Consider the following 27,151-nt stretch of genomic DNA (forward strand, 5'->3'; position numbering starts at 1 on the left):
GAATATCTACAAATTGGCTAAGATAAAAATAGCTGTAATCTTGGTCTCCTGAGCTCCATCCCCTCTTCTGGTAGTTTTTAATGATTTAAAACTTAATGCAAATTGTAGCTGGAAGATGCTGAAAGGACTGTCAGTTTACACAGTGTGCAATCTATCTAAATTAAATTACATACTCAATTTAGAAGGCAATTTGAAGCACGATAATTGTGCCTAATTAAAAGGCTCTCCTACCTGCATCTCCCGCGCTGTATGTTTGGGCAACTGCAGCTCAGCTGTCATTGCTGCCAGTTCCCTTCAGAGGATGAAATGGATTGATTTATTTCTCCATAAAAGCTCAGACTATCTGCATTAAGTAGTAGTGGATGGAATTCTTTTTGCACAGTTACCTAGGCTCCAGGTATTTTTGCTTCAGGTACAGCCCTGCTTAAATTCAGCTGTTATGCTCCATGGCAGTTTTTTGTCCATAATATTTATATCTACAGTTGTTTGGGGCAGAGTTTGTGATGCCAACCTGCAGACCTGAGCTGGCTCCATGCAGATAGAACACCAGTGTCTCCTTGCTGTCAGGTAGCAGAGTGGCTTCCCCATTAAATCAGACAAATTCATCAGGGTTAGCCTGGCTCACACCTAGCTCTGACATATGTACAGCTGCTGTCTGAGCTGCTTGGGTACCTTTGGGTTCTTTATAAAGTGCATGGATGGTGCCAAGCTGGCTGAGGTGCACTGCTACATGTGCACTACGGACCTCTTCCCCATCCTAACTGCTGAGGGATGTCAGGGACTCTGCAGCAGCCACCTTGGGTTCAAATGGACATACTGGCTCCAGGTTTGTTAGATGGTGCATTGTCTTTTGCCAACATCATTGTGGTTTGGATTTTCCTGTTAAGATATTTCAGCTCCCTCTTGTGTTGGAGAATGGACTTCAAACTAGATTTTGGGTATCATGCATAGAAAGGTAATTTACTGGTGACACCCTGGCTGGCCTATAATAAATTATTTGTACTGAATGAAATAGTATTTCTTTTTGGGTCTTGATAATCCTGAAATTATTTGTGGCCACTAAATCTTTCATTCACTGAGGATGTTTAACTTGAATCATTGAGGTTGCTTATTTCTCCCATTAGCTTAGTAATTCTGACCTCCTCTGATGTTTGTGCCACACTTGAGCACATTCAAGTCTGCACAGCACTCATAAAAATATTTTCCAAAATCTGCTTTTAAACCCACTATAATGAGATCTGCAATTATAGACCTAACGAATGCTGAACTCCTGAATAATGTGTGTTTGAAGATACATGGCAGAGTACTTTGAGCACATGTGCTCCCTACTGCCCCAGTCCCTAGTCAGCAAGTTACATAGTACTTCCAGCAGCATTCTTAATGGATCAGGTGCTGTCCTAAACAGGAACATCATGGAAGAAGAACCTCAGCCTCTCCAGAGAAGCTACTGAGCTTTCAGAAGTTTTACTGGTTTCAGAAGAGCTGTACTAAAGGCACAAAGCTACTGTAAAAAAGTCAACCATAGGAACAGGTCCCTGTTCCACAAGCTGAGGACCACTGACACATTGAAACGAGTGCTCACTTTATGGTTTGACATGTTTAATATTGCTGTGTCCTTTGCACAATGAGGTTAAGGTTGTAACCTTTTCACAGAATAATTCCTAGAGGTGATAGTTTTGGATGAGCAAACACTTTGCCTATAAGAAGCAGTACATAAAACACTAGTGGTGATACTGCACTGATATTCCAGTGTTGTAGAGAATGCTACAAGTGAATACAAGTAAATTGGTATTTAGGTGTGTGTGACATCTTTATTGGCTTTGCCTCAACCAGTATGTGCAGGAGAAGATGTTCTGCAGAGAAAGGCTATGCTTCTGATTGCCAGGTGTCAAAATGCAAGGTAATAAAAGGAGAGGTGCTGCTGTATAGAGTGAGGTTTTCCAGGATATTCTTGGTTCACACAATCCTCATACATTTATGTTTATAAATGTAATAGATGTAGACTGCTGTGAGTGAACATTGTCTTTATTCCTTGTTCTTAAATAGCTTTTTGCAGTTACTCATACCTGGGCAGACTTCTGAATTCTAAGAATTTCCCTGTTAAAATGTTCTTTCTCTTTTAGGCAGAAAGAAAGATTACACATCTGAGTACAAGTTTGATAGAGGAAAAGATAGCCATAGCTCAGAACATTTGTTGACAGTTTCACCTTTTTATTTAACAATAGCCAGGGTTTGTTCCTACCACAGATGATGATATTATACAGGCACAGTGCCTCAGTGCCTCACGAGAAGAATAGGGCTTTTGTTCCTCCAAACTGATATTTTTAATTGTTAGTGCAAATGAAAGCAAGATGGTAACAAACTATTCCCAGATGTAAGAACAGTGGGAACAAATACAAAATTTTCCTGTATTCAGATAAAGTATTGAAGTAGGAGTGATACAGAGTATGTGGGGGGAAGTTTTTTTGCAGTGATGCACTTGTGTTCTTTAAAAAAAAATATATATAAAAAAATGTTCTAATGTATGTTGAAAGCATAAAAGGCCCTTTACAGTTTGTGTGTTTAATTCCAAACCACCGAGGAGGGATGTAATTAAAGTAATGCATGTCTCCAAGGAAATGTGGAACTGACATTTGATTGCTTAACTGGATATCTCTTTTGACTGACTATTAGTAGCAGAAGGGCACCAGTTGTTATCAGACTTTGGAGTGCTTGCTTTGCTGAGTTTACAATGTACAAATACTTAATAATTGACTTTAACCATCTCTAATGACGTCGTACTCAGAGCTTCCATTCCTTCCTGTGTAACTCTCCTGTTGACATCAGTAGCACCTTCACCTGAATTAAACCTGAATGACTGAAATCAGACTTAATAAAATGAAACACTGTGGAAAGCCTAAGTGTAGAACTACTTCAACCTGACTGAAGCTCTCTGACTGCCCAGCTCTTAAGGCTTGAAAACAAGCCAAATGTTTGTTGAAGTCTTCCTGTCACTGCCTTGGCATCAAAATTGCAATTTCAAGTGATTTCTTCCAAGTCTGAGGCTTAGAGGTTACTCCCTGCTTTCGCTCCTTGCCAGCTGAAAGAGTTGGCCAAGATTCCTAGCAAGTTTTCCCTTCTCTCAGTCAGTTGGTAAATGGTGAGAATCAGCATATTACTGTTGAAGTTAGAAGTGCCTTTCTTGAAGTATTAGATCAACTATCACATATACAGAACTCTCACTGCTTCCTACAGTTTATTCCTGTCCTAGTTGAGATAGAGACAGTCAGCTCTGGCAGCTGTATGGTTTTAGTAAATAACCTACTTTAAACCTTTTGTGTGAAGGAATCAAGTTCCAGAGAGAAGTATTTCTTTCTCTGAAGGGTAACTACATCTCCTTTTGTTTTTGGCATGCTTTTGGAAGTACCTCTTTTCATTCTCCAACTGCAAAACAGGTGTTTGTCATTTCTTGTCTCCCTGCCCACCAGAAGGCAAAAGTTTGCATATGTTTTTGATGTAAATATAAATCTAGAGAACTGTGTTCAAGCTGTACCACTTCCCATGTAGTCTTGAGGCTGAAGACTTAAGTGCTTTAAGGAATTTTCCATACACTTCAGCGTATCCCAGTAACATAAAGCCACAAATTCTTGTTACACTAGTTACCGTAATTAAAAGCACCCTAAATATGCCAAATTGGATGGTCTTCCATATGCCTTGGTAGTACTGAGGAGAATAATAGAACTTACTGTCATTTCCATTGGCAAAATCACTTACTTTCTGTGATATTCTTACAGTAGGTGCCAGTGCTGTTGCTGTTTGAAGTCCCTGGTCTAAGAATGCTAACTGTCATGCCTTGTGTCAGTGCAGAGGTTGGGCTTGCGTAGCTATCCCACTGAAGTTTGAGTGGCAAAGTTTGAGTTCCTTCTGGTATAAAAGCAGCTGCTCTACTTCCTTGTTTTTTTTGTATACCTGATCAAAGCTCAAAATCTGAAATCTTCCATACTATTGCCTCAGAAGTAATGATTTCTGATAATGCTAATGACTTGCACCAGGACTTGGACTAGAAACCTTAAGAAAGTAAGCATGATCATAGAATTCGGAAACCTGTGTCTTTGTGATGTTGTTACTTAAACTGTTCCTCCTTCACAATATTCCTGTTCATAATTTAGTATTTCTGGCTGTAATGAATCGACTGACCTTACACAAAATATTGGATCAGGAACTGTCTTTCTTCTCTGGAAAAGATTGGTTGGTGAGGAAGTGGCTAGTGGCTACTGACCCTAAAGAATCAGGTATGCTTTTTACATAGACATTTGGGTCACGTTTAGCAGGAGTGAAATATGGGATAAGGACACCTAATATTTTTAAAGGAATATTCAGCCTTGATTTGAAGGGGTTTTCAGAGGGAATGTAGCCAATCAAGACCCTCACTTGAACTGTTACTTAACATACTGCATCAAAAATGGTGTGCACTTTTGTAACATCACTACACTGATGCAAGCTGAATGTTGTGTCATCATTTCTGTTTCCTTACCCATTGCACATAATATGAAGCTTTATAATAAGAAGATTCGGCTCTCTCTGCTGTAAGACTAGAAGCACTGTTCTCTGAATTGGGCTGTCTCCACTAGGTTAGATCTGAACACGCTAAAGCTCTGCACAAGTTTGGTTCCACACCTGAGCTGAACAGCTGGACTTGGTGAGGGAACCCAAATATTGGGTAAGTGAACATAATGCCCCTTGTGAATCCCTGGTTTTGCAGCTGGGAAAACAGATGTTACAGATTATGTGAGTGGTTATTCTTCTAATTTTTTTGCAATATAATCTAGTTGCTAGTAAGTACAGGATGTGGGGACTGAATTACAGCCTCAGAATTCAGGAATCGAAGTGTAATGAAGTATCAAATTCCCTTTTCATTCTTACTTTCTGAAACCTACACTGTGAATCTATTTTGTGGTTAGGAAAGAGCTTTGATATTCCAAGTTTTAGTGTACAGACAGAATCACAAATTGAGCTGTTCCCCAGATCAGTGGAACTAAATAAAAACATTGATTCTATCACAGTGTCACCCAGTACAGTCAAAATCCTACCCCGAGCATGACATGGTCATGGAAAATGTCTACAACCACTTTAACTCATAAAGGAGCAAAGCAAGAACATAGAGACTGCATTTTGCTTTATAAAGGCTTAAAGGACAAGGATGTTTTAAAGACAACCTTTCTCTTTATCTGTATGCATATATAGCCTTTTGCTATGAATGGTCTGTCTTTACATTTGTGTTGCAAACACGTATATTGTCTCTGTCAAGGCAGTAGATGGTCTGTCTCTCATGATTTACCATTGTAATGAGTTCCATTGAACTCACTGCCCCTTATTGTTGTCAAAGCACTGAGTGTAGTTTACCCAAACCCCTGATAACAGTTTGTGTATCACTACTGACCTTTCAGTGTGCTGTTTTTGAGGAGAAGTAGCAGCCACAAATGTTGCAGTGGTATAAACACAGACCTCATGATCCCTACTGCAGGCAGGCATGCTGTAATATACACTAGCTTATTTGTGGTAATGGTGGTGTCCCTTGGTTTCTACAGTGTTGGACTGTCTGCTCGGCAGGTGTGTGCCCTGATAGCCTTCTACTCCCAGCACAGAAATCTTAATTGACTATTCAGATTAATTCAACAGCTGATTCAATTAGCCTGATGCCCATCCTCCTTTCTTTATCCTAACAAAATCCCATTTTCTTATGGAGGTCCATAAGGTAACTACTGATACACAGATCTTTGCTATATAGTTCAGTTGTCAATTTTAGTTTTGATTCCAAGTGTTTGATTTGAGTGTGCCTTTGCCTGTCTTGGCCCATAATGCAGAATGCTCTTTTGCTTAGGAATTAGAAAAAGCCCATCTTTCTATCACTGTGGTGCTCTCCTCCTGCTCAGTGCTTCATCTCACTTCATCGAACTATTGAAGCAGCTGAGCAAACAGAAGTCTGCTTTGAGGTACCTTGCAGGTGAAGAAACAGGTCAAGTCTGTTGAACAAATGATTATTTTAAAGCCTTAAAGTCAGCTCAGTGTGGCATGTAGACATCTTTGCCAGAACATTGCTGTATTTCCTTGCCTGGCAAAATTTCTGCAAGCCAGAGAGATACATCAGGGAAGATTTGTGTCTTTTGTCCAATTCTATTTTCCTCAGTGGCAAATTACAACTGCATTTTAACCTTAGGCTTTTGATGGCTGTTCTAGAGGTTGCATGCTAAGTGATTTTTACTGTCCAGAGGAAACACACTTAGACAAAGTATTTGGAATAAATAGCAAAGTTAAGTCAACACTTACTCATAAAATTCAGCTGCAGGAGTGAGCTTGTACTTTGAGTATTTGGTACCATTGCCAAGCACTGATGCATTGAAGAGTTTGGGATCTGTACAGTTTGGACTGTTCCAACTGTTGTGGCAGTTTGTCCAAGGGAGCTCAAATGTGAATGATGAAAATAGATAATAGAGAGACCAAGCTATGATAACGTTGTAGTAGAAGCCCACGTAGAGAGCTATGAGTATCACTGCATAGCCTACACCTAGAGACAAAGGAAAAGTAGATTATGTGTTGCAAACACTTCAGTTGAACTCAATGGTACATAGCTGCAAATTTTCTTGTATTGGTCTGAAGATCTACAATAATTTTTGACATTCACATATGCAAATGCAGACACAATCATTGGCCTTAAAGTAAAACCATAAAATAATATATTACTAATTTTGGAAAATGACAGTCTTTTAGCAAGTCCAGTTGTTTGCCAGAGAAAGAAATTAGTGCAATGCCGATATTTGCTCATGTACAATTCCATTGCTAATTTACTTCCAATGCAGAAGACTGCAAGCCCATGTTAGGAGTGGAACTCACTTCATCTTCATAATGTCACAATCCTTGGCAACTTTTCTTGGAAAAGTAAAGCTCGAGACTTAAGTGAAGTTTCCCTGTGGCTCACGTTCCCACCCTCAGCTAGTTTGGAACAGACAGCAATCCCTCTCCTGTTTCTTTCCCGTTGTGACTCTCCAGACTGGCTTCCATCAGCATGTAAATAGGTCCAGAACACACGTTAAACAGTCTACGCTCTTCCAATCAACTGCTCCAAGCGGTTGTTTGTCATGCCAGTAAATCTTGGTGAATATTGAGCTTGGGGCTGAACTGTATGTGGACCTTCAGACCACTTTATAGTCTCCACAGGATACAGAATCCCCACTGTAAGCATTTTCTTTTGATTTTGAGAATTTGTTTTGTAGCTTTGTCTACTCTCAAGCGTGCTTGGAGGGTCTCTTTAACGAGTGTGTGTTCTTCTCATGAAAATGGACATTTTTCAGTGGTTTGGGAGAAAGCTTTGGTACTTATGTCAGAGCATAACATAAGTTTGTTGTCCAAATTGTTCAGGAAGCTTGCTTTACCTTGGCTTTTATCATCTTCCTTCACTCTGTGCAATATTATTCTCTGAATCCTACCCCAGAATTGTATGTATTGGATACGAAGTAAATATTGCAGCTGTTCTGTGACTGAAATCAGTGTACTGTCCCAGCAGGCACCTAAGAGTAAACATGTGCCTCTAATTTTCTTCAGCCTTTTTTTTTTTTAATTAGGCCTAGCAGTGGGATATTACTGGGCTTTCATAGTTCTTGATAAAGCAGGGAGGTGGCACACACTTGGTTTAAAATTTGCATAAGGACCCTGAAGGCTGACCCTGAAGATGCTGGCAGTTCAAAGACTGCTGCATACACCAAAGCCTCTTCAGGAGGCTTTTAATACGTAGACCTGTTTGCTCAATCCTAACAAAGGATTGTGAAAGTAAAGGTAAAACTGTATCTTGAAATTCTTGGGGCTTATATGAATCCAATACATCTATCACTAGAATTTGAGTGTTAATTATGATCAGTAGAGTAGAGCAGAAGAGAGAATCACCCACGGGGCTAATTCTTAAACATCAATGTGAATGTTAAAATAAGTACAAATAACTGAATGTTGCTCTGAAATTCAAAAAGCAGTTGTGAAACTTCTCCAATTGAAGAGGACAATGGTAGATATTTAATACCAGGATTAAAACATACTGGATCAAGTGTATCTTAAATGTCACTGCTCTGAAGTCATAAGAATGTTCAGGAATTAATTTGCTTTCCTGTTTCTAAGTCTAGCTTTTCTTTAAAAATAATGCTGCACCACCCACTCAGAAACAGAGCCTGCAAAGTGCAGGGATGGAAGCAGACTGTATTGCAAAGGTTAGAGGGTGTATTTTTAATTGCATGAGAGCATCTCATTGGAGGTAGAGTCCTTAGAGTTCACTGCAATAATATTCATAGCTAAAATTAGTACTATAGTGCTGTTCATTTAGAGACACTGTTATAAATTTGTGTAGTCTGTGTACTTCTCACTTGAGTGAGATGTTTATCCAAGAAATGACTTAAAAGAATTAGCAGTGAAATGTATTTGTGTATTATCAGAAGACTTGCCCAAAACTTTAGAAGTGCTGAGTTTATTCTAGCACTGAGGTGAAAATACAACTCAATGCCTATTACTGTTTGAGAATCAAATAACTTATGCTAGTCTATATCCTAGTAATAAGAACACTTAAAAATCAACAGTAATGTATGTTTAGTCCACCTTGAAAATGTCAGCTTAAAAGCACAGCTGGAATGTCAACAAGAGTATACATGAAATAAATTCTGTTTTCCTTTCTCATCATCTTTTCAATCCTGAAGTCAACAGATAGAACACCTCCGAGCACAGTCGTATTTGGCTCAAACACTGAGATCCTTCAGGTCTAATTTTTGCAGTTAGGTTTTCAAAACCCGTGTTACCATCCAAAGGTATTAACTGCTACCAGCAGGAATTCTGATAGAGCAAGGGTCTTCAGGTTCTGGGGTGCTAGGATGAATTTTGTCTCTTGAAGGGATTATAAAAGGGTTAGATAAATCTGTGTGGATGGCACATATTATATAAAAGCTTGCTTATTTTTTATTATATCTCTAATTTTCTGTGAGCTTTAGCTTTGATTAAAAAAAACCCCAAGCATGCAGTTTTCTTACTCTACAGCACTAGCCTCCTTGAAGAGGAAAACTGTATTTTGAGAAAGAAGACTAACATTTACTCAGTGTAACCTATATCCAAGCGCTGGATCTGCCAAGTTTGGATTGCTGTTGTTAAGCTCCTCAGCTTTTGACAGTGGCAGGATGAACATGATCTGAATTTTAAGCTTCTACATTCAGCTAAGCTTGACTGGTTTAATTTCAGATAGCTCTGTGTTGAAAAGACTGCTACCTAAGACTTTTTAGGTACAGTCTGGTGTAGATATAAGGGAATTTACATTTTTTTGCTGGTAAGCAATGCTTAGGAAAATTCTTGAGGCTCCTTAACAAATAGTTGTTTCGTGTACAGAGAGCATAGGGCCTCTTTCAGCCAGGGAGTTCCCGTTTATCCCTGATGTACCAGGCATACTGATCCAAACACCTAACCTCAGCTATTTCTTTCCTGCAAAATGATTGCAACTCAGTGTATACGACACCACTCCACAGTTTTTTATTCAGTGATGCTGGAGAGTTAACTCTAGTTGAAAACATTTAACAGTAATAATAATGTTCATGTTTTAATAAGTGCTTTTCATTGCTGGATTTAAAAGCCACTTTACAAAATCAGAATCATTGCTCCATAAGCAGGAAAACTGAGCTAAAGATCCACAGATAACTTGTGTGATGTTCAAGTCTAGTGGCTGAACTGCAGGCTTTACCACTCCATTTTTGTGTTCTAGCTGCTGTGGTACACTGACATCTGCAGAGAAAACTCCACACAATAAATTGGAGTCAGTGGTTTTCTTAGTCCCTGGGGAAGGCAGGACTGAACTGACATGGATGGGATTTGGGTTTTCTAAATGTTTTGTACTGCCAACTCCTTGGACTACCTAGAGATACCCAGTTCCTCAGAGTCCCCACTATCCAAGGGAAAGGGAGGACAGGGATAAACTGTTTCTGCATGTTGCTCTTTGCTGCACTCCTCAGCAATTACCCTGAAGATGATTTATGTGACTTTTCCATGTTGTGCTCCAAAAAGGTTTCTGGTTTCAAGGGTTGTGGAAAGGTCACCAAATACAATACTGTCTGTGGAAATATTTGAGACCTTTGTTTTGTTTGTGATCGTGAGTGTTTGGCACCCTCACTGTGATATTCCAGTGAGCAGAGGGATGCTTACCTTTGAAAACTGGGCAGATTTTCCACACAGTGGCAGCCCCTTCTCGGTTATATTGTCCCAGTGCTAATTCCATGTAGAACAGGGGCATTCCAGCAATGATTAAGAAGAGAATATAGGGAATAAGAAAAGCACCTGGAAAGAGAATAGTTAGACATTGTAACCTATATTTGGGCAATGTTTTGCTTTCCCTGTTACTTACACTGGCTAAAGACAAAGCCTCTCTGCCTTTGGGAGGTAGAAAGGAAATACCAGCAGGGAAGAACTCATGGTCTCTTGCCCCTTCCTTGTGTTTTTGTTAGGGTTTCAGAGACAGAACCCCTGAAATGAGCTGTAGACCTTGTTTGTTGGGTTTGTGTCTGGTGGGGTTTTGGTAGCTCCTGTTTCCCCCCTCATGTTTCCTTTCTGCTGTTTGGCTTCAAAGGGAAATCAGAGTGTCCCTGCAAATTAATCCCTAACTGAACCTAACACACCCCTTTCCAACCTAGTGATACTCATTGCCATTAACATGGAATATGTACTAGGTTACACTCTTAGACCCCAGTACAACATCCTCATATTGCAGCGGGATGGTGCTGGGGTTGCTTTGACCTTTCTGGCATGTGTAACTTTACTTGATTGAGAACTCCTCTGTGAGTTCATGCCAGGGAAACTGTCACCTGTAGAAAAAATCCTGATGTGTTGGTGCCACTATCAAAGAGTACTGCCAGGTGAAATATAAAAGGATCATCTAATGTAGAAACTATCTGAAATTGTAGTTATTTTACAGGATCCATATCACAGAAAAAAGACTCCTGTAGTGTATGGCTGTGTATAGTTGGTGTTGTGTTTAATGAATGTTTTGTTAGTCCTCTGCTTTATAGTACCTCTGTCAAATGTAGCTTTTATTTCATTGCATAGCATTCTGGGTCCAGAAGAGTGGCATTCATCTAAAATTTGTCTGTATAAAAAATGATAAGGTTGGCTTGATGAATAAGCAGCTCACAGAGTAACTACATATGCTGAATAAGCAACTGCTGTCCTTAGGAGTTATGTATGAAAAGAAACTATATTGTGAAAATCATGGTTAAATTACTCAGCAAAAGAAAGCAGCAGGTGTTTATTTCTCCTGAAAGCAACCAGTAGGAACTCTTGCAAACCTGGAAAATCTGCTGTACTGGTTTAGTAATTGGAGAACTTCCCTTGGAAAAGGAAGCAGTTTAGCGCTGCTTCTCAATGTATAAGTGAAGAGAAGGGGTGTGTAATCTCTGAAAGTATAGAAGCTAAAAGTATGCCTGTAGCTATCTATAGCATACCAGTTAGCAGAACAAACTGCATACTTAAAAAGTGCTGCTGAAACTAATGTTGTGCTTTTGAAAGTGTGAATAATTGTAGCACCTTTAACCTTCCATGTTAGCTTCTCACAGATATTAGTAGTGTAAGCTGCCTAGCATGCCTGTTCAGAGAGGGGATTTTAAGCATAGACTAGAGCATATGAACAGAAAACCAAACTGTTCTCTTAGTCATGCCACAAATCCACTTCTAAAAGTAACATGCTGTAACATAATGGTAAGGATAATGTAGTAAGAGTTAAGTCCTATGTTTAGGTAGGGATGTGGAGGTGCTGAAACGTGTCCAGAGAAGGGCCACAAGGATGATCAGAGGGCTGGAGCACCTCTCCTATGAGGACAGACTGAAGGAGTTGGGGCTGTTCAGTCTGCAGAAGAGAAGGCTCCCAGGTGACCTCATTGTGGCCTTCCAGTATCTGAAGGGGGCCTACAGGAGGGCTGGGGAAGGACTTCTCAGGATCTCAGGTAGTGATAGGACTAGGGGGAATGGAATGAAGCTGGAGGTGGGGAGATTCAGGCTGGATGTGAGGAGGAGGTTCTTCACCATGAGAGTGGTGAAGCCCCGGAATGGGTTGTCCAGGGAGGTGGTCGAGGCCCCATCCCTGGAGGTGTTTAGGACCAGGCTGGATGAGGCTCTGTCCAGCCTGATGTAGTGTGGGGTGTCCCTGCCCATGGCAGGGGGGTTGGAACTAGATGATCCTTGTGGTCCCTTCCAACCCTGAATGATACTATGATACTATGATCTCAAAGTTGAAATTTTGCCATGAAACAGCTATAAGATATATCAACAGAAATAAAGAACAGCTTAAAGCTTTGAGAATATATCCTAAAAGCTGAAATGTATTGGCTGAGGACAAGGATCTTCTTATTCACCATGTTTGTAAGGAGAGTAGTGTGAATATAACATGAGTTCACAAAAGCTGCTGCAGTATCAGTGATACATGTTTTAATAGTACATCAGTGTTGTTAAGCTACTTTCTATGATCATCAGGCTGAACTGTCATATGTTTGAATATTGTGGAGAAAAGATTTGTATTCAGCAAATACTTGATACCCTGTAGTTCTGAGCTCCGTGCAGTGATGAAATATTCTCAGCTAAACCTATCTGGGATGCCAGGTTTTGCTTTCACTCTATCTAGTATCTAGAAAAATTATTTTAGGTGATTTCCCTGTCAGATTCCTTGCAAGTGACAGCCTTTGAAGTGTCTTGCTTCGACAGTATTAGAGTGTGTGGAGCTGACTCACCAGCCTAGCTTGTTGGGAGGTATGGAGTTTGCACAGAATGCTCTTTGACTAACTTTAATGTCAAGATACTGGAAAACATGATGCCACAAACGGAATGAATTCGTGTGAGAGAAAATTAATCCTGGAGATGTGTAGTGGACATACCTATTAAATGTTAGCTTAAAATACATGATTTTTAAAGTATGACTAACACCATGATGAACTGTGAATTGTGCTGTACTTAGGCATGCTTGCTTAAGCGTCATCTATTTGGCTGCGAGTCATTCCAGGCTTTAGTTAAAGGAGGTTTCTTTCTTTTTTTTCCTTCCCCCGCCCTGCCCCCGCAAGGCATTAGTAAATGTGGTGTAATTTTCAGCAAAGAGCAGTCACAGTATAGCAGGGTTTCATAGCAGGGTTGCTTTTCAGGTAACTAAATGATTGAAGTATTTTGAAATTGAGATAAATATCAAAGTAAGGGTGCTTAGTCACATGAAGTTGACTTTATGTTGTGGAAACTTCTGGAAATTTCTTGTTTAGCAGCTTATGCTTAGGTAAAAATTAACCTCCCAGCCCAAATGAGGTATTTCTAAATATCTAGCTATTTCCTGTTCTATTTTTTTTTAAGCCAATATCTGGAATCAAACTTCATGGTGGTCACTGAACCTTTTGTGAGATTGTGGGCACTTCAAAGGAAAAGAAATGGTGGTCGAAGTATCATTCAAATTGCTACTAAGCAGAACAGTATGTAAATGCTTATGAATAAGGTATGTGTGATACGTGATCAACCTCTCTCAGTGATTTCACAGGGGCTCCATCATAGGGCTATCTTTTTCTAGTGGTGTTAAGTGACAGGACAAAAGATAACAGGCACAAACTTGAACATAGGAAGTTCCATTTGAACATAAGAAGGAATTTCTTTACTTTGAGGGTGGTAGAGCTCTGAAACTCACTGCCCAGAGAGGTGGTAGAGTCGTCACCTCTGGAGTAATTTAAAGCCCACCTGGACATAATCCTGTACAACTTGCTGTAGGTGAACCTGCTCTGGCAGGCATGTTGAACTCGATGATCTCCCTTCCAACCCCTGTCATAGAATCATAGAATCATATAATGACATAGGTTGGAAGGAACCTTAGAGATCATTTACTCCAACCTCCTTGCCGTGGACAGGGATGCCTCTCAATTACACTTGGCTGCTCAAGGCCTGGCCTTGAATATCCCCAGGGAGAAAGCATTGTGAACCTCACTGGGTAGCCTATTTAAGAGTCCCTCCACCCTCATACTGAATCATTCTGCAATTCTGTAAATGGTTCGTGTACAGTGTCTTAAGAACAGAGGTGTTGCATGGAAGCAGACCTCATACCATCCTGTATGTGTGAACATCTGTAGGTTAAGGAGGAGGCAAACCAATGTCATGGTGGGTCTCTTGTTTTAGGTCCAATGATATCAATCTGAGCATCTAGAAGACTTTTCTGAAGGAGCAGCCTCACTGCTAGTGCCTACCTGCCCTATGAAGTCAAAATGTGTTAGAGTGACATGATGCCAGCTCTGTCACTCCTGCCCATGCCACTGGCCACAGAAGCTGGTGTGCTTTACTCGCCTGAATCTGAGGGGCCACTTGGATTTATGTAGCCCAGACAGATGAACTCTGAGGGAACACACAATTTGGCTAACACTTCACACTAGCTGGCCAAGATCTACCAACCTTAGAGAGCTGAGGGAGTGCAATCTGTGGGATTGCTGTGTTGGCAGTAACATACGGATAGCACTCAAGGGGGTTCCACTCCTCCACTGTGTGGTGGGATGGGATTGAGCATGCAGCTGCATCCCACAAGGCAATACTGGTCTCAGCAATCCCTAATGGTTCCTGATTTCCTTTTACAGCTAAAAATCTGAAAAAAATAGCATCTGTATTACAGCCCTGGCATAATAGCCAGCATACTTGACTTGCTACTGAGTCACAGGCAGCTCAAAGGCCATAGGCTGGACTTGGACTATTGCAAATTACTGCATATCTCGAACAGATTTTGTGGGATCCATATACATCCCCTAAGGTGTATACATCGAGTTGAGACAGCCTTGTGTCTTATGCAAAACTAGAGAAGGTCAAACCCTCATCTTCTATGAGAACCATGTGAAACTTCAAGTGGAAACTAAGACAAAAGTATTAAAAAAAACAATAAACCACCACCAACAATTGCATGTAATTAATGCAGGACAAAATAGAAGACAGGGTTTGCATTCCTGTGCTCAGTGCCAGAACAACTTCTTAATTTTGGTCTAACAGAATCCACACAAAGAATGTCTCCTCCCTCTGTTCTTCAGCATTCACAGCATTCTAGGGGGTGGGAAGCAAAAAGGAATACAGCTCTAAATACTGCTCTCAGTCCTACAGGGAGGTCTCCTCTCACTTCTAAATACCAGGAAGAAAGAAGCATTAATTTACTGATGACTGAAAAAAGATCATTTAAACAGCTGCTGTTATCCTGAAAGGACTTTTTGCTGCACACACAAGAAGCAGGCCTGGGGTAGTTCAGACAACTTTGAACTATTTGTGCTTGTTAGCCTTCTGCCTTTGTTACCATGGTTATTCAGTCAAAATGTTAACTGGCAGCAATGTCTGCTAAAACAACAAACTTTGAGCAAATAATACAGTATATTTTCAGATAGGAGCGTTTCCAGTATTTGTGGAGGAAAAGGGTCTAAAAACAAAGATCTCCCAACTGGTGACCTGAAATAGAAGCCAGTCTCCATGTCTGATCAACACTGTTTCTTTCATACAGTATAAATAGGACTTCAAACACTATCAGCAAACAGTTGATAGAATGTAATACATTTGCTTGAACAACAAGCAACATGTGTGGAAGCTCTGATCTGTGGAGACTCCTATGAATGAAAAGAATGTCCCTGATGCAGAGATCTTGAAATCTAGACTGTACAAGATCAGTATAGGTAGAAAAACTTAGTAATGGGAAAGGTAGGTGTTTCGTAGTTCAGGCTCCGCAGCAGACTAGCTACTAGCTGTCTTGTACAGCCACCAAAGTCACTTCTGAAGGAGGCAAGCTTGAGCCTGCTGGTGACTCCTGGACAAAGGGGTGAAAGGGCAGGCCTTTACTGACATGAGATTTAAACCAGCAAGAGTTTGTGTGGTGCAGCAAAGAGAAGTCAGAGATACAGAGGAGCATGTTGTAACCCCACCATAAAAGCTAAGTGTATGATTACAACAGCACTGTGCAGTGATGTTGAGCCCAGCCAGCAATAGATTCTAATAGTCAAAAGTTTTTTCTGCAGAAGAGATCACATGACATCCTATAAAATCTTCAGCAGCACATATAAAATCCTCCAAGCATACCATAAAATTTTCCAAGTATGCAACCTCTTTCATGGAAAGTATTTCTGAATCATAAACCCAGTGGAGCTATACTATGGTGAGTGACATGTTTCTTTTGAAGCCCTTATATTTAGCTACTCCCTCCAACAAACTGCTGCTAGGTTTCAACCTATTTATATTTCTACTCTCAATTTGGGCTCAGAGCTTTCAGTTTTTCCAGAATTCCAATTTTAATAGTGTTCCTTTCACTCTAAAGATAAGTAAAAACAAATACTTTCCAGAAACATTCAATCCTGTCTATGGGCTGATACCAAATGAACCCTACATTTTTTTTGCCTTGAGCAGCTAACCTGCTACTGCCTTGAAATCACTTAAAGTGACTTGAAGTGCAGTGGATTTATAAACTGGTCAATGGGTTGTAATAGTGAGGATTATCCAAGCCCTCCCATGCAAACTCAGTCATCTCTTTGGCTTTTTGTTACAAGTGCTAAAGAAATCCATTTGTAGCTATTTTGAACAAATTACTGAGAGTTAAATGCACCAAGCCACTCATAGCAGCATGATTCATTCATAAATAACCCCCAAGTTATTGGCCAAGGTTCTGTTTACCTAAATTAATCAAATGATCACATTTACAACAGTGTGTATGTTAAAGACAATGACAGGGGTGTATAAGAAGAGAACCCTGGCCTTTGTTGTTTGATAGGAAATTAAAGAATAAATAGAGATGCAATGGACTAGAGAGAATACAAATCAGGTGAGTTCAAGATCGCCACTGTGGCAGTGGGAGTTCTGGAGCTTTATGGGGGGCTTCTGTTCCTCTCACTGCTGCTAGCTTAGGAAGTTTATGTTATTCCTATCTTCTGCCATGAGAGTGACCGAAAGTCCAACAGTCTGCTTTACAAGGTTGAAGTGATAGCTTTTATTTTTACACCATGCCTCCTTATAGCAGAGGTACTATTGGAGCTGGCCTCTTTGCTTCTAAATGAATGAATTAGCGTCTAGGTGAGTTTTGACAGTACTTTGTAGTTTGTAACCATGTGAAGATCTAATTATTAACATTCCTGCCTCGATCCATCTTGTTGATTTTGTGCCTTTTTTTCCTTTTTTAACTACCTGTAACTGAGAAATGAGTAAGTGTGCTGCAACATGGAGCTAACTTTTAGGCTATTCTGCTATATGATTTATGAAATCTCTTCTACTAATGTTCAATAGAACAGGGTTAGTAGGAGTGGTAGTATGCTTTTCTGGAGCAGCTGACACCATTGGGAACAAAGCATGAAGCTTTCTAGTTCACAAGCTCTTTGGAAGCTGTTGGTCAGGGGAAGTGCATAGAACTGGACTGCCAGGTTACAGTGCAGGTGACTAGCTCCAGAATGTTAATGCTTCACAACAGACATGACTGTTAAGCTTAAGAGATGCTAAATTAAGAGGAAAAAATACTATTCTGTCATTTTATTAATAGGAGCATTCGTGTTTTTCCCCCAATCTTGCAATTATTGGGGGTGACACAAGGATATAGTCACCTGCAATTGCGTATCACCAAAACCACCCATGTAAGGTGTAGGCTGTACTTGAGATGTGCAAAATCAGGTGTCTGTCAAAATGTACCTGATTTATTGGTGGCAGAACAGCCATGGCTAAATATAGTTCTGAATCAAGACATCAGGAGCTATTTGCTGTGAGCTTATGGATCAAGATAAGCAAGTTTTGCTGGATTCCAGCACTAAAAAATCTGTAACAACATAACCACATGTAATAGTTTTTCAATACATGTATTTCAAGGAAAACTTATTTTCTGTGAGGTACAGAGTATAGCCATGTGCATGAGAGGAAATCCTGCTTCATCAGCTTTAGCTGTCTCTTAATTGTAGGGAAGTCCTTGCTTGGTGCCAGGGTTACTAGTTTGACTTTGTTCAGATATAGATTGCTAGTCTTAGCTTTCTCTTCGTTGTCAGAGAACTTCTGTGTTCACTTATGTTTATTTAGCTTACAGATGGCTGAGATGAAAGTGAATGCTTTAAAAGTTCATGGATACATCCAATTTTGATGTCATAATGGACTGTCAGATACTTCCTTTCTAACACACCGGAGTTTCAGACAGGAAAGCACTCAGTACTGATTTGAATATGCCAGGAAGATCTTCAGCTTTTTTGGTAGTTGATTTCATAGGTTAATAACTTCTGTGTTATAACAAATACTCTTTGTTTTGTTAGGAAAATAGTTATTTCTAAGCTGAATATGCCCTATATTTTTCCTATGGTAGTGCCTTCCCTAATAAATTGAAATGCCTTTCACTCTGAAGATGCTTAAGCACTGCAATCAAGTATTTCAACCTTCTTTTCTTAATCTGAAGAGCTCTAATGAACTAAGCTAATACGGTGTAATAGTGATTCCTGCTTTTCTTTCAACAGTTCTCACCTTACAGGTATTTCTTGGTGTAGCAGGCTCAGACATTGGCAGGCTGAAGAGTTATATCAATACTTTTTGTACTCATATTAAGTTATAGTTCCCACTTTAAGCTGTGCATTAGTTGTTTCAGGAATACCAAGTTTATACCCCTGACATGTTCTTCCACCTACCAGAAAAGCACCTGGGGTGAATCCTGTGACTCTGTCCCTCATTTAGGCAGTCTTTGCTTTGGTCCTTATGCTCTAACATTCTCAAGATTGTCCTTGATGGAGCTGCTCACTGTCCTGTGTACATTGTACAGATACACAGAGAGACTCCCGTCCTAGTTGTGTGGCTTGCCTTGGGTGCCTAATATGAGGTGATAAGCATGCCCTGGCAGAGTTGATAAGTACCACACTAGTATCTAATGTGCACAGTGAGACAAGGTGTGTTTAAATGTGCTTTGGTTTTCACGTGTAACAGTGCAGTTTCTGATTCACAACAACCTCAGACGGAGGGTGTTTCTCTTAAAGACTGCTTTTCTTTGGCAGTTGTCAGAATGAAAAATAGTCCCAAAGTTAAGCACCCTCTGGAGAGGACACAGTACTCATTTTAGCCAGTATGAGATTCATAACGGTGCCAGGGTAAAACAAAGTGCTTAAGACATCTTAAATCAGCTGTAGACAAAGTGCCAGGCAGCTTTCAAGAGGATTAATGTGCAAACTAATAGAAAGTAAATGCCTTGAAATTCTGCAAGAGAAGCAGCAAGTATAAACACTCTGAGATACTCTGAAACTTACTTTACCATTTAGTGATTAATCCAATCACAGGTTGTAACTCTATTTTTTTGATTCAGTGATCAAAGCAAAACATTTCTCATTCTTCCAGGCTTTACTAGAGATTTATCTGTAATAGTGTAATACTCTCTGTGCTATCTTACATTTACAAACTCTAAATTCTTTCTATCAATAAAGGGTTGTGTTTTGTCACTGAACTCTGAGACAGTTACACATTCCTAGCTACAACAGATCTAGTAAATCTCTCTACTCTCAGTCATGATCAATGGAGCCTTGAGGATGAATGTTCTTTCTGATGCCACTGAAGGAAGCAGATTGTCTGCTGTAACTACATATAATGTATGTTTATACAGAGCTTTAAGGCAGAAGGCAGACAGTTGTGTACCATATAATGCTATTCTTCATGTTTTATTAAAACTCTTCTGTTTTCTGTCAACACTTCTGGGAATTATTCCTGATGTAGTTTTCTGGTACACCTGTATTTCTTAGATATACTATATAAGCTACAAAGTATAGATTTTACACCCATTTTGAAATTAATAGTATGGTATCTAACTATAAATAATACTTTCTTCTGTGAGACACGTTGCACCATTTCAATTTATTTGTAAGCTTCACTGGCTCTGTTGATGCTGTTAGCAACAGTTTTGAGAAACTTAGAGTGATGTCTGTGACCACATAATTGCCAAGAAAAGTGAAAATCCCTGTGTTCTTATTAAAGATTATGGTTTCCATTATATGGTTTTAAGATTTTGGAATGCCTGGGTGAGGATAGCTTCCAAATGATTGTGGCTTTGCTATGTTGTACCTTTCTATTAGCACTGACCACAAGAATGTCACAAACTGTTACAGTGTTCTTCATAGAAACTCTTTTCATTTGGAAAAAAGTCTTTCTAGCCTTAGGTAGTGCTGGTATTATTCTGTATGCAGTGCAGTGCCATCAGGTGTGGTCTCTGAGAATTTGGGCATTGTGGGCACAAAGGAAAACTCTGGTATCATCTCTGCATGAGGAAGGCTGTAGGAACTTCTCTGGACATTCCCTTGCTCCAAAGGGCAAAGTGAGTCTCACCTAAACCAGCACGAAACCACAACAGCGCTACACCAATCTAGTTGTACTGGGTAGCAACACCTCTGCCTTCTGTGACAATTAAACAGACTTGGGTTTTTATTTCTGTTTGAAACCCAAGCTTTATGCTTGTTTTTATTTAAAGGACTGTTTTCCTAATAGGCTTCAAGCAATGAAGTAAATTTTCCCCTCAGCCCAAGCTGTCCAGTACATACTTTATCACTGCCATTCTACACAGGGCCTCCTAGCTTGACATGCCATAGAAGAATGTGAAAATGACCTCAAGGGGCCATCATAGCTCACTGCCAAAAAGAACCAGAGGTCTATCAACAGTGTGAAGCAAAATCCTTCTTGTTTCATCACGGTGCAAACTTTTGCTAGGGCAGATTGCAGGTCAATTTTGTTCACTGATTACTCACACCTTATGATAAATCAGTGTGGCTGAGCTTGGTGTTTTCAGCATATCACACAGCTATGTACGTTCTAATATTCCTAAACAGCTTTTAAAGGCGTAATACCTCATGACTTTAAAATGGTAATTAGAATGAAAAATGTAGGTGGTCTTGAAGATCTCAAAATTCTTAAATTAGAGATAGAGACAGTGGTTTTGTCATCAGCTTCTCTATGCGTCAGTGGAGAATTAACTTGCAATTTAGGAATAGCTCACTAACTGTTTTCTTTCACTTTCTTAGAGGGAAGGGTCAAACGAGAGAGAGAGTAGCTGATGGCAGCTATATTCCTACAACCACCAATTCTGAAAGTTCAAAACCCATAGATTAGGCCCTGGAATAACTTTAAAAATCTTTAAATGTAGGGTCTTCTATTCCAATCCTTTGAATTACATACTGTCTTTTAGTCTAGAACTCGCTTCTTACTTTCCCAGCTTTTCTTTTTTAGCCTTGAGAGCTAGAAAGAGATTCTTGCCTAATCATTTGTCTCTCTGAAACTGAGAGTGTAAAAGGCACTTCTTAAAATAGTACTTTTTTATTGCTTGAGCCCCACATAGGAGAATGCTGAGGTCATAGTTTAACTCTCCCAGAGTAAATTAATTTTGTGCAATAATGCTCCTCATCTATGTAAGTGCTGACATTTTGTTTATTAGGTGAAGTACTGAGCTATGGCATCAAGTGGTGATCAGTTATTAGTCAGTGAAAGTCTTCTGTATCAGTTTGGTCTGAACAGATTTTTGTTACTTTACTCTGTTTTTTCTGTCACACACTTCTTAGTATGGAAATTCTGTCTACTTAGGAGTCCTTAAGAGAGAGAGACGTCTGTTATTTGGGTTGAAATCCCAGCTCTGGTGACGTCAATGGAAAAAAACCACCCATTGACTTCAGCTGGGTCAGGATTTCTCCCTTGTGGTTTATGAATCTATTAACTAAGGCTGTAGAGCCACATATAAGAGAGGAAATAACCTGCAGAAAAGGAGCAAATGTTCAAACTCTCCCCAAAACAAAATCCTGGAGTGTCTCTGGTGTCACCAACACCTGCCTCATGATCTCATTGACATATCTGCATCTCTCTTTAGAGAGGAGACAAAAGCCCTGCACAACACAAGCTATTCCTTAGTTTTGGGATAAATCTGGTAAAGAAGATGCTTATATACAGCTAAAATCACCCTGCAGGCGGGAGCATGAGCTTTTGAGCTCTCTTCTAGCATCAGTCTTACTGGACATCAGTAGACTGATACAGTCCTGTATGCTGACAAAGAATCACGTAGTAAAGTTACTTTAGGCTTCTAGGCTGTGAACTTGGTGTTTTGATAAAATTAGGTCATTCATTTTCTAATATCATGGTTAGCCCAATATTATCTTATATACTTATACAATAAACAATTGTTCTTGTTTACTGAAACTCTTTGCTTTCTCTTAGTATTGTTGTGAAATCATAACACTTCTGCCAAGAAGGCAAGCACAGAGACCTGCTGGAAGACAGGCTACATTAACAGGGAAGAAAGTAAAAAACAAACCAACCAACCCACAAAAACAAAAGCATGGCTGTCTGCTGTAGAGGGGTAGCAAAAGTCTGTATGGAGCTTGTTTGTTTTCCAAAGGTAAATATTTTGAGGAAACTGTATACAGAGATCTATCTCCTAACCTTAGAATTTAAGAAATTGTTTTCTCCTGTATCATTCCTTGGAGGGAGGAGACTGTATCTCCATTTTAATGTTGTGTTCAGGGAGTAGCATTTTCTTATCAGGGACTGTATCCTTGCTGTCATTGTGGCCATGCTGAAAAGTGAACTCCTTGATGTGAATTAAGCATTCCTAAAAGGTGCCACTTGCATACTGTCCTAATAAATGAAATGAAGCAGGAAATCTAAGATGGTCTGCTTGGGAACAATCATTGCTATTACTGGGCAGCTCTGAATTTGAAAGTCATGAGCCAACCTGTTAGGTCCTCCAGTAATTCTTTGTTTTCTGTAAATGCAGTAGGTTGTCCTCGCATTATTTACTAGGGTAGGACCTGCCAATATCTGTAAGGATCTGCTGCTCCACCTGGTGGTGTGAAAAAAGTTTTCTCTTACTCTGCTGTGTAGAGGGGTGTGCTGGGAAAAGTCTGGCCTCTCCCCCTTGTTATTAAATTGGAGTTTGACTGAAATCTGTATTGTGCCTTTCCTTGAGACACTGATGTTAAGGGCAAATAATGTGTTGTCACTTTCAGCATGCTTCAGGACAAAGAGTGCAGGAGGTGTTTGAGTACAAAGAAGAAAGAAAAGTCAGTGAAGAGTGTTACTGAGTACATGTGGTTCAGAATGTGCGGAATAGTCGATAAATAGCAATAAGTACGATGCAAAGCACTTGGCTGCCTTCTCTAGCCTTTGGTAACCATGTTTGTGTGGTCAGTGAGGTGTTTAGAGTGTATTCTATGCTGCTTCTGGGTCAGAACAGCACCACCCTCCCACAGGTCTGCAGGCTTCAGCAGAGATTAATGCTATGGGATTGCCTGGCTACAATCCTGCCTGTACATCTATGTCACAAAAGCTGTTTCTCAGGCTAACAAGATAGCTATAGCAAGACCTGATTTTTTTTATTCACTCTGTCACTAATTGCAGTGTTTGGAAAGAATGCCTAGGAAGGAGTAAAGTCCTCCTGCTGTTGGAATCACAGCCCCTGTATGCTTCAGTGCAGTGGGATCAAGCCAGTATCACTGTTCTGATGCTGGGTTTGTTCTAGGGAAGCAGTTTATAACAAATCAGTCCCAAAAAGCTTTATGTATTCAGGGAGTGTTGGATCCTAGTATGGACACATGAATTAATATATATTCCTGAATAATAGTAATAGCCAAAGAATAACAAGGAATTCCTACCTCCATTAAGGGCACATCTTCTGCCAACCACTTGTGCTGTTGAAAGTGAGTGGTTGTGCTTATAAAGCCTTAAAGAGTAGAAGCACTGGGAAAATTACCATCTTTTATTAAAAGGCCTCTTGTATAATGAGGGCAGCTTGTCTTACTGCGTACCAGCAATAAAAATGCTAGTCATAAAAAACATTTATGGACTGGCAAAAGATAACTGCCTGACTAGTCCTGTCTGACTTTTGTTTAGTAATATGTTGTCACAGAGTTCTGCACACTGGAAAGTTGGTGTGCTTTGGATAAATAGGAGTGCAAAGAAGTATGTGGCTTATGTAGCCAAGCCTCCATGCTGACAGTTTCTGTTTCTGAATGGTAGACCCTTGTTCTCAATGGTGTACTGTGCTGTCACCTTTGTCATGCTTCAAGAAAGAGATTGCAAAACTGGTTTAAGCAGAGAATAGAGGAAAGGAGAGGGAAGAGTGAAAATAAAACAAAGGATAGCTTTGGTATGTAGTTGAGAGGTTCTTGCCTCTTTGTGAAGAGTAATACATCATAAAGCAAGGAGCTTAACTGTTTCCCTTCCATTCCCCCACCCCCTTCCCCTTTATTTATGGACTGAAGGTTTACAAATCTGTATAGCTGAAATGAAGTATGTTGACTCTGTACAGAAGGTAAGATACTGAATTACGCTACAATATTCTCTCCAGATTTACTATGAGAACAGGGAATTGTTCAGCATTACTGGGGATCTAGGCACTTTTGGTGCTGATTTTCTGAAGGACTCAGATACCCATCTTTAGGAAGTCAAGTTCCAAGTATCACTAAAACCTTTTGATCAAAACTATTCCAACTTGGCATGAGCATATAAGGCCTACACAATTAGGATGAAATCTTGTCATGAAAGGTTCAAGACTTAACTTGGAGGCAGGGAGAAGGAAGGGGGAAGATCAAGCAAGATCAAGTTGTAGTTGGAGAAGGGAATTGCAGGTTATCAAGACATGGGTAATAGGTTACTAACAACAGCACTTTGTCTCCAAATGCTCTGATAAAGGGAAACTGCAAGTTTATAATGAGCATGATGTTCCTGGAATCTTTACTTACTCTTCATTGAAATTGGACTGGGGCAGTGAAGTTGCCCTGATTGTAACTTGTAATAATTTCTTGTTGTCTCATTTCAAGTTGAGAGATTTGCAGGATTCCCCCAGATTTATTCTCCTGGTTTTTTTATTTTATATGAAGGTTATATACAGAGAATGCAAAGTACTACAAGCAAGGTAGTACTGAGAGATCTAGAACTTTATTACAAAGACACTCAATTTAATTTGTCTTCTGCCTCCTGAATTACAATATTTGAATATAAATATATCTCTAAGTATAGAATTAATTTTATGGCTTTGTATTTTGAAATATGGTTGAGTGCAGTCACATACAAGATCATCCAATAATTACAATGTGTGTAAATGCTCTGAAGTTTACAGTGCAAACTGATATTAGAGGGCTATAGCACAGTTCTTACCTATTTAATCAATTAGTTAGCCTGGGACAAATGCTTTAGAGGTGGGAGTTGCTGATGTGCTTTTCATTAGACGAAGCAAAAATGAAGGCATGAGCTATTTGATGTTGCTTCCCAGAACTGCTCAAAATTCTTTAAACCATTTCTTTCTGTTTTAATTTACAGCAAGAGGTTCAGTAATTTGTGGGCTGATTTTAATCATCATTTCCCTCACAGCATATCTAAAGCTGTATGTTGTCTCTGATCTTGTGTAAGTACTTGTACTAGCATTCTGTTTCATATTGGTATAAGTGCAGGGAGGAATGTATCTGTCTTGAAATAGCATCTTCAGACTGCTGGAGTTGTATTCATGTACTCACTAAACTGACAGACAGGTTTGTGATACTTTATCTAAAGATGAAAGGGAAATTCTGCCCCAAAACCATGTAGACCACATCTCAGTGTCCCTAAGGACACTAAAGGGTACCTCTAAAGGTATTTTGGGTTCTTCAGTAAAGAAGGGCCATTGGCTGCTACACTCCTAATACGGCCTTTCTGTTTTCCATTGCTCCCAGCAAATTTAAATAGGGCTTAAAAAGATGTTGGTGAGAAAGACTAGAAAAGCATAAAGCTGAAGAGTCTGCTCTTTCAGTTGGAATGAGTATCCAAAATCTGAGCTTCCTAGCCCAACCACAAGAAACTCCTGTTTGTTTTTAATGGGTGTTAATATGAATGTGGAAGGCTTCCTAATATGACTTCCAGAATTTACTTGTTGGGAAGCGATATATATCCTGTTGGAATGGCTTTCTAGGGATATTGCAGTACTTCAGTTTCTTGGCAGAGCTGAGAAGGGCATACAGGAGTGAAGGTAGAATGAGGGCAAAGAGACCTTCAGCAGAGACTTTCTATTTCCAAACAACAAACCAAAGTGTACTACCTGATGTCTTTTCTGTCTCTTTATTTAGAATAAAGTGCTTCTGAGTGGTAATCAAAATGTGTTCATTTGGCTTGCTTAGAGAGGTATCTGTGCTTTGGTCAGAACAGCTCATTTGGTTCACATCACTTTTTTTCTTGTCTTGGTAACATGGAGGAGCAAAGGTGGAAAACTACTGATTGGAGCACCATACAGCTAACTTCTGAATGCTTGGTCACCGATATAAGCTGGGCAGTGACTGGCTTGAGAGCAGCCCTGAAGTAAAGGACTTGGGGGTGCTGGTGGATGAGAAGCTCAGCATGAGCCACCAGTGTGCACTTGCAGCCCAGAAAGCCAACTGTATCCTGTGCTGCATCTAGAGGAGTGTAGCCAGCAAGTCGAGGGAGGTGATTCTCCCCCTCTACTCCACGCTGGTGAGATCCCAACTGGGGTACTGCGTCCAGCTCTGGAGCCCCTGTTACAAGAAGGATATGGATGTGCTGGAATGTATTCAGAGAAGGGCCACAAGGATGATTGGAGGGCTGGAGCACCTCTCCTGTGAAGATAGATTGATAGCGTTGGGGCTGTTCAGACTGGAGAAGAGAAGGCTCTGAGGAGACCTTCTTGTGGCCTTCCAGTATCTTAAGGGGGCCTACAAGAAAGCTGGTGAGGGACTTTTTAGGGTGTCAGGTAATGATAGGACTAGGAGAAATGGAGCAAAAGTAGAAATGGGTAGATTCAGATTGGATGTTACGAAGAAATTCTTCACTATGAGGGTGGTGAAACACCGAAACAGGTTGTCCAGGGAAGTAGTAGAAGCCTCATCCCTGGAAGTTTTTAAGGCCAGGCTTGATGTGGCTCTGAGCACCCTGGTCAAGTGTGAGGTGTCCCTGCCCATGGTGGGGGAGTTGGAACTGGACGATCCTTGAGATCCCTTCCAACCCTAACAAGTCTATGATTAATTGTAAAATGGACCTCTTCAAGTGCAACATCAAGCCAAATACTATGTATCTTGTCTGGAACCTTTCTTTGCTGTACATCTCTAGAATCTTTGCAATATTGTCAGTCTAAGGGTTTCTGGAATCACTTAGGGACAAATAATTTTGCTGCTCAGCCAGGCATTTA

At 40.1% G+C, this 27,151-nt stretch overlaps 1 protein-coding gene across 2 annotated transcripts in view; it reads right to left on the reverse strand.

Moving 5' to 3' along the window:
* The window catches only part of SLC6A2 (solute carrier family 6 member 2), a 67,977-nt gene that overhangs the window by 34,158 nt on the left and 6,668 nt on the right, over positions 1-27,151 (reverse strand). For both annotated transcript variants that reach the window (XM_068150496.1, XM_068150497.1), the window contains exons 2-3: positions 10,195-10,326; positions 6,307-6,544 (exon numbers count right to left, since the gene is read on the reverse strand). In XM_068150496.1, coding sequence (XP_068006597.1) covers positions 6,307-6,544; positions 10,195-10,326 — 370 coding nt within the window. The remainder of the gene's footprint in view (positions 1-6,306; positions 6,545-10,194; positions 10,327-27,151) is intronic.

Source organism: Melanerpes formicivorus, unplaced genomic scaffold, assembly GCF_026170545.1.
Source record: "Melanerpes formicivorus ecotype bairdi unplaced genomic scaffold, bMelFor1.0.p_v2 SCAF_20, whole genome shotgun sequence".
In the NCBI taxonomy this organism is placed as follows: Eukaryota; Metazoa; Chordata; class Aves; order Piciformes; family Picidae; genus Melanerpes; species Melanerpes formicivorus.